This window comes from Biomphalaria glabrata, chromosome 11, assembly GCF_947242115.1.
Source record: "Biomphalaria glabrata chromosome 11, xgBioGlab47.1, whole genome shotgun sequence".
Classification (NCBI taxonomy): domain Eukaryota; kingdom Metazoa; phylum Mollusca; class Gastropoda; family Planorbidae; genus Biomphalaria; species Biomphalaria glabrata.
The window spans coordinates 14,320,126-14,328,814 of record NC_074721.1 but is presented as its reverse complement, the minus strand read 5'-3'; the positions used below and the strand labels follow the sequence as shown (position 1 = coordinate 14,328,814).

The 8,689-nt window shown below is 31.0% G+C and overlaps 1 protein-coding gene across 8 annotated transcripts in view; it reads left to right on the top strand.

Annotated features, from left to right (window-relative positions):
• The first annotated feature begins 512 nt into the window (after positions 1 to 512).
• Positions 513 to 8,689, top strand: part of LOC106054827 (stAR-related lipid transfer protein 3-like) — a 50,485-nt gene continuing 42,308 nt past the window's right edge. For 2 of the 8 annotated variants that reach the window (XM_056003577.1, XM_056003575.1), the window contains exons 1-2: positions 6,871 to 7,027; positions 7,157 to 7,274. In XM_056003577.1, coding sequence (XP_055859552.1) covers positions 6,954 to 7,027; positions 7,157 to 7,274 — 192 coding nt within the window. In that variant the 5' untranslated portion in view covers positions 6,871 to 6,953. Of the gene's footprint in view, positions 599 to 721; positions 750 to 1,726; positions 2,011 to 2,090; positions 2,120 to 6,742; positions 6,847 to 6,869; positions 7,028 to 7,156; positions 7,275 to 8,689 lie in introns of those variants that run through there. The other 6 variants (XM_056003586.1, XM_056003583.1, XM_056003585.1 and 3 more) reach the window with 6 other exon arrangements.

Sequence of the window (8,689 nt, the reverse complement as noted above, 5' to 3'; positions counted from 1 at the left end):
TCCTCCCCCTGCTACGCCCATGATGTAAATACAAATTAATCTATATACTCTGTTATAGGATACATGTAAAATTAATTTAAATTAAAAAGACTGTGATCTAGAATGGATCAAGTAGATCTACAATCTACAATTTAATAATCTTGGAGTTTGTTAGAGTTATCTAACTTGACGACACTGATCTTTTATTGTAAAAAATATTTAAATGTGAATGAACTAGATCTAGATCTATCTATCTATCTATCTAGATCTAGATCTAGACTAGATTCTAGGAAAGGGAAAGTTAGATTCTCTAGATCTAGAGTCTACACTAATCTAGAGGCTACATTATTTAGATTCTATCTAATCTATGCCCTAGATTGAATACAAGACTACTAGATAACTAGACTCTAGTAAGTCTCTACTAATCTATAGATATCTAGATCTATATTAGATCTATAGATTAATTAATTAAAGGTAATTTCCGCATTATGATTTTTAGCTATGTGTATCATGTATGCTATACTTAACTTATACTAGATTGAATACAAGACTACTAGATAACTAGACTCTACTATAGATATCTAGATCTATATTAGATCTATAGATTAATTAATTAAAGGTAATTTCCGCATTATGATTTTTAGCTATGTGTATCATGTATGCTATACTTAACTTATACTAGATTGAATACAAGACTACTAGATAACTAGACTCTACTATAGATATCTAGATCTAGATCTATATTAGATCTATAGATTAATTAATTAAAGGTAATTTCCGCATTATGATTTTTAGCTATGTGTATCATGTATGCTATACTTAACTTATACTTTAAGTATAGACTATACTATCAGGCTGATAATCAGCAGACTCTCAGCAGAGCTATCTTATACTAACTTATAGTATAATATACTAGAGTAGTTTATGCTATTCGGACACCTATAGCCCCAAATTTGAAAGTTTGACTTTGACAGCGCATTATTTGACAATCACACAATGGTTCGACATAGAAAAGAAAATGAAGTATCAAAATCTTCTGTAGTTTAAGGAGAATATGAATGACTACTTATATTTGTACCCCTAACCTATATTTGTTATTATATTTAAGGTCAAAGAGAATGTGTGTTTTCATTCAATTCATTAATTCTGACAAATTTGACCCACATTATTTGATTCCGGACACCATTAAATTATTTATTTCGGACAGTCTCTATATTTAGGCCTCAATAAACTCAGATTTTAATTCTTTACTAACATTAACTAAATTTTAAGATCCCCAGGCATAACCCTTCACATTAAATCATTAAGATGTATTGTAATTATGCATAAATACGAACACAAAAAGTAAAAATATGAACACACTTATTCTACCAAAATTAGGTCTATTAGTGACCTCTATACTGACTTTTAGATTTATTTTATGTTTGAATTGTTTGCATGATTAGATGTGTGTTGAATGTTTGTGTTTTTTGTTTATTAATTTAATACATTTCTAATACAGATGTCAGATGATCTTTTGTAGTATAGTACATGTTAGGATAGCCATTCTTGCCTAACTGAATCCTCTATATTCTCTCTATATAAATCTAGATCTATCTAGTAGGTCTAGATCTAAGCATTTAACTTCATTCAATGTACAAAGCTCACTCCAAACATTTGCCCATTTATTCTCTATTAAAAAAAACAACAACAAACGAACAAATATAATATAAGATCATTTTTATTCATGTCCAAAACTGGCTGTCCGAAATAAATTTTGGTAAGAAAATCGTAATTTAATTCGGACACCCTATTAATTTTTTATTTGTATGGAATCATACAACTTGGCTTATAAATCAAATAAATCAGCTCCAAAAACAGAATAAATATTGCCGGACTCATTAGTATAGACTTAGCCAATCAAAAAATATAGTCTTAACCCTAGGAAGAGGTAAAGTCATCCGGGCAACATAGGAAAAAACAACAACCTGACTAACAAATTTGAAATTCGTTTTTCTTACATAAAAAGACAGCTAATTGGAAGGAAATCAGGTCAGAATCATTGGAAAATGGACAAGCACATTATACAGTGCGCTAGTTTTATAATAAATATTAAAATAATTATTTAATGACCACAAAAGCATCGAATGTCTGAATTCATGTAATGTCAGAAATAAATAAACTACTATAAATAGTATCTAGACTAGATGTAGAATGTAGATCTAAACCTAGACTGTAGATCTAGATCTATATAGATAGAATAATGAAATCTATTCTAGGCTAAGATTACTAAGAAATATTTGTATCTTGTTATATATAGCTTTCATGAATCCTATCAGACTATCACCTTTTTTAAATAAATGAATTAAATGTGATGAAAATTACACACTTTAAAATGAAAGCATCATCATTTGAAAAAAAAATGTACTGAAATTATCTGATAGTAGTGATAGTTGATAGGATTCAGGATAAATTTATTCTATGGTAAATAATCTAAATCTAGATTCTTAGACACTTTAGTCTTTACTGACTTTACTTTAGACTTTAGTTTAGTACTTTAGTCAGTTTAGTTTTAGACTTTACTCTAGAGATTATTCTAGATTCGTAGAGATCTAAACTGTCTAAATCTAAAATAAAAACGAGTCTATAAGAAATAATAATAGATTATAGAAATAGATCTAGATTCTAGATAGAATTCTAGATCTAGATCTATAAATAGTATAAATTATTATAAAATATAGAGATCTAGAATAGATCTATCTAGAATCTAGACATTATAGATTAAATATAGATTAATATAGATATCTAGGTTTTTTAGTATTTAAAGTTTTATAGTAACAGTGACTACTACTACAGCTAGATGACTAGGTATAGATTATAGTCTATGATTATGATCTAATCTAGTACTAGATGAAGATCTCTTGTAGATTTTAGTAGCTAAGTAAAGTTAAAGTACTAATATTACTAATAGTAGACTTACTAAGACTCTTAGTACTCTTACTCTTAGTGCCAGGTATCTAGAATATAAAATCTACTAGATTAACTAGATCTAGACTCTACTAGAAAAGTTATAATTATAATATCTAGTATCTATCTAGATATCTAAGAGTGTAATATAAGTTATTGGACTAGATATGGTCTAGATCTAGGATCTAGGTCAGCGGTTCTGAACCTTTTTGGCTTGGTGACCCCTTTTTACAATTCTCCACTATGCAGCGACCCCAGGCCCAAGCATAAGAAATCGTAACATTAATCCTAATGTAAATATCCGATTATATGTATTGCCAAAGTTTTATGTTTAATTACAAAACATACGTCAAATGTATTGCTCTTTATAATTAGATTACAAATATATTAGATTGTATCTTTGACTTTCATTTGTTTACATATTTATTTCTTATTCACCATATTTGTGTTGCATACTTATGTGACAATTTTAAAAGTATGACAGAACAATAGGCTGACTATGCCATGTTTTTTTATTGAATAACTCCAATGATAGGCCAATTAAAACAATTTATTTAACTCTTAAATCATTAATGCTGTACATTTAGAAATTCCCAAACCTTATAGTCCTTTCAAGAATGTGATTGTCCTTTCAAAACTGATGTTGGCTCTAGATCTAAGTCTAGTTCTCAAGCCTAATTTACATTTATTTATTCTTTACTTTGAAAAATTATAACAGTCAAACTAGAGTTTTCCCCATGTGGCCAACATGCTAGTAATTCTTTTCTCAGCGATATACATCAACTTTTAAATTTATAAGAAAAATTTTAGAGCCATTTTTGATATCAGCGTTCCATGTTTCTTGAAGTTCTGACTTGAATAGTGGTACTGTAAAAAATTAACTAGATCTAGGTTAAACAACACCTAAGACTACTAACAGATCTAGATGGGTTAGGTTTAGACATGATCACTAGACTATCCGACCATGGTGTCGTTAAAATAATTAATATGAATACATTAAAAAATCTCTAAAGATAATCTATAAGTAAAGTTTTCCTTTCAGACCTTGTGAACTTTGTGGCAAATGATGTAAAGGTCATCTGTTTTTGTGGCCAACAGTTAACAATAGTGAAATTTGGCCAGCACAATGACCAACCGCCTTTACTTTTCCCCAACTAATGTAAGGTACCAGTTAGAGCTGGATGGAGTCAGAGGCACCTAAAGATCCAAAAATTCCCAGTCTTCAGGATTCAAACCCTGGATCTCCAGTTTGGAAGCAAAGCAGTTAACCATTCAGCGGTGCCTCCAAGATAATCTATGGTCATTCATTATATCTCAGAAATGGGAAAGAATAGATCCATAACAAGAATTTACTTGACCCATAATGAAACTAAAGCAACATTCTAAATTAATACTCTGCATCAGCATTCTTACTTCCAGGTGACAAAGAATACATTTTAATTTAAACCAAGCCAAAATTTAGCCATAGCCGTGAGAAATATGAGCTAACAGGACAGTGGCCTGTCCTGCACTGTGCTATAATAGCTTTCTTAGGCCTGGGCAGCCTCCACATGGGAAAGTGCAGTCCTAGACTCCACTAGCTTTTGGGACTTGTCCCAGCACTAAAATTTATTTGGACTTCTCTAAGGTATTAGGCAAAGTTACCACCATAGCTTTCTAAAAAAAAAAAAGGAAAAATATCTTGATATTATTGGTCAATTACACCAATGAATTCAGGAATTCCAAAAAGGTTAAGGTGTAAACTGTAATGATAAATAGTTTCAAATCAACATCAATAAAAGTAAACTCTGTTGTAGATCAAGGAATAGCATTAGGTCCATTACTGTTTCTAATTTATATTTATAAGTAAGCTATCTAATTGAATTAAAAGTTAATGCTGTTTACAGATTGTTGCACAATATATAGAAAAAAAAAGGTACTGTAATTTTCAAATGATCATACAGAAATGTTATCAAATTGGAGAATGTCTTTCCACCTTGTAAAATACCAATTATTATGGGCAATTATAAAAAATAACAAGGAAAAAAAACAACACTTTTTTTTATCTTATTCAGTTAAACAGACTTAAAAACTCAGAAAGCCCAGGCGTTATAATAAATGTAATGTAATGTCATAAAAGAAAAGTTGTATATATATAATTGACCATTGGTGGACAATGGTTATGCTTGCCCTGGGTGTTGCAAAAAATATAGGTCACAGCTGGGTGTGTGTAGCCATTGGAAATACTGCATTCCTCGTTAATCTTTGGACTCTAAGACAAGCCTTATTGTATATATATATTTATATGTTGTTGTTAAGGAAGTAAACAAAGCACTAGGACAGGGTTTTCCAAACTTTCATTTGGGCCTTCCTTAGCTAGCTAGGGACCCAGGCGAATGCTGTAGTGGAGTGCGAAAGGGCTTTTAGAATAAAATGGAAAATAAAAGAAACTTAATTGTAGCACAATTTGGCATAAATATTTTCAATATGTTTAGAATCGAAATTACATATTAAATGTTTATTAAAGCTAGAAGGTCTAGCTTACAGTGCTCCCCCAGCGAGGTTCGGGGACTGTGCTCAGGCGCCAAGCATTTTGAGCTTCAGAACTCATTTTTTCTCATCATAACATCATCTTCGTGTTAAGTAAAATGTCTTGTCTGGACCTTTTTATTTTTTACCATTCTGTTATAAATTAAAAAAGAACCACGTTAGCAGAGACATTTTGAAATGCTTTCTTCAAAAAGTTCTTAGTATATAATGATACAGATGCCTCTCACAACAATGGTATACCTTATGAAAAATGTGCTTATTAGAAGATGTCATGGCATTTAAAATATTTGAATCTGTTAAAAATTGTTTATAATGTAATTTTACTTAATATTCGAGCATGGATTGATAGCTACAATGAAAATACAACTTTTTTCCTTGCTTCTTGAAAAAGAAATTGACCAGCTCTGCCCCCCCCCTTTTTTTTTTCTTCTCTGGACATCCCCCCCCTCCCCCCCTTTGTAATTACTGGGGAACGACTTTCTACAGTTTGAGAAAAGTTGCATTAAGGTTTATTAAAAGTGTTACAAATCAAACAAAATTTTTTTTTAGAGAAATGCTTTTTAGAGTATGCTGTTCATAGAACTAACTTAAAATAAATGGGAGTCTGATAAATTTAACATATAGATATCATACAGTTTAAGTTTTTTATATTAAACATCATACTTTCTGTATATATAAAATTTATCTATTATCTATAATATCTTTTATCCATCTGTTCAATTACAAGTTTAGCTTATATTTAAATGCAATATTTTTTTCATTACAAGAGCCTAGCTATTCTTGTTAAAGAATTGCTAATCTCAGCTTTGTTTCTTTGCCAGAGAATATGCCTTGTTGTGAGTTTTTTTTTTTCAAAGAAGTAGAATTCATGCTTCCAAATGTGGCCATCCAATTACTTTCTTCATCAGATTTCAACAACACACCATAGATAAGACCATATATATTCTGTTCAAATCTTTAGTAAAAATCTAAAGTTCCATGTGGATTTGATTGAAAAACTTACAGGGTGGTAGATATTTTCTCTATACTCTTCCATGACTTTTAAGTTGATAATATGTTCACTAATTGTAATGAAAGTAAGAAATAGCGATATTTTAGAAAATTTCCTATGCATTTTTTTAACATTATAAGCTTCACATGGGCCTGAGATAATGTTTTAAAAAATATAAAATTTTAATAGAGAAGCCTTCATGCAATCAACCCCTAAAAAAATGTATTCAATATGTAGTTGTGAACTAAGCAGAGGTGGGCATTAAGCCAGTGATAAAGCACACAATCAGACTTATGATAACATGGTTTTACTGATAATGTTAATGGCCTCAAAAGGAGACCATTGCTGGGGACATAGTAAAAGTGTCAACACAGTACATCTACTTTGCTACAGATATCAAAGTAAGAAAACTCTTGATCACACAGCTACTTCACATAGGGAGTTATTTACCTTTACATCTTATAGTGTAGTGAAAAGGAAGAAATCATATCATCAAATATCTAAAACTATGGAGATCAAACTGTTTCGCATCTCCCGTAACATTAAAAAAGCATTGTGTATTTTTTTAATATGCATGTCAAGGTTAGTTAATTTGTATTAATGAGCAACGCCTTGTACATAAATATAAGATTGTTGAAAATATAATTGAATATTGTTGATGTTAAATTTTATATCCTCTATCTAAATGTGGTGTTGTTGTTTTTTCCCCAGTTTTTTAATTATCAGGATATTTTTCTGTGCAAAACTGCCAATTGATGCTCACAGTGGATATATTCATGCACAGCTAACTTGTTTTGTTAGAACACAACCTATTATGTCCATAAACGCTGTAAGTATATATACTTTAAATATATCTGTGATGTTGTCTGCTAGTTTTTTAGAGAAATGGGAATTTTTTTTTTGTCTATAGTCAGAATAACATGAAAAAGTCTGCAATACTTCACCTTATGCTATTGATAGTATGATCATTTAAACCAGTTATGCCCAAACTACTGCCCTTGGGCCATATCTGGCCCATGATGCAGTGCTATCTGGCCCTTTAAAACTTCTGCCTCCATTACATAATGAGCCATGTGAAATGTATGTGGCCCACAGACCAGAAATGGTTGGCATCACTGATTTAAACTTCAATAATTATCTTGTACATTTCTTAGCTTAAGGTTTGTAAAGGTAACAAATTATCTTATTTTCTAAGTCAGTGATGTCCAACCTAATTCGATCTGCGGGCCCTTTTAATTTTCGATATTCTTGTTATGGGCCATATGACCGAAAACGTACAAAACAAAATGAAACTGACCTGAAACAATTTTATTAGAAACTTGTGGATCTAGTACTTAATTAATTAATGTGATATTGGAAGTCTATCTTTTTTTTTTAATGCCTTGGAAACTGGCTTCATTTCTCTACTTAAAATGTGAGCTACATTATAGATAGCTTTACCAAATACTCATTTTCTTGTTTCTTTTTGCTTAATATTCCCATCAATCCATCCAATTTCTAGGCATTTATTAAAAATCTTTTATTCGCGGCTCAAACCAAGAATGTCTTCATGTTTTTTTTTTTATAATCCGTTTATATGTTGTTTTTTTTAAACAAAAAAATATGTTTGCTCCATGCTCCAAAAGAAAAGTAAAGTTCACTTTTCCTGGTAGATTCTAAATTCAGAGTTCACTTGTAGTTTCTTCAAGCACCCCATTTCATAAGGCATAAGCCTAAAACTTTTAAATGTCATAGTATAAATCCATCAGAGAAAAAGTCAGAGCCTAAACGTAGGTAAAGATACATTTTTCAACCTTTTTTTTTCAGGAAAAAAAAAGGGCATTTTCTACACTTTGTAAGTTTACTGACATTTCAGCGGGCTGTATTTTGGGCATCACTGTTCTAAGTGTATATATTTCTTTACCACCTTGTGCCATCAACACCTATTACCACACATAGGTGTCAGCTCATCAATACAGTCAAAATTTGTACAATAACTTGACTAAAAGCCCTTTAGTGACAAAGGGCTGAGACTTATTCAGAAATTGAGCAGTGTATTTTAATGTCTCCATGTCCCCATACAATGAATAACCTGTAGTTGAATTTGAACCAGTCCTTTCTCTCCTCAACACCTTGTCTAGGACATTTTCCCAAAATCTGGTCTTTTGTTTCTTCATCCTTCTGCAATGGTGACATTGTGCCGCTCTCCATGGATCTCTCCAAGTGCACACCAATTGGGCCATGATAGACTCTTAACTGGGCTAA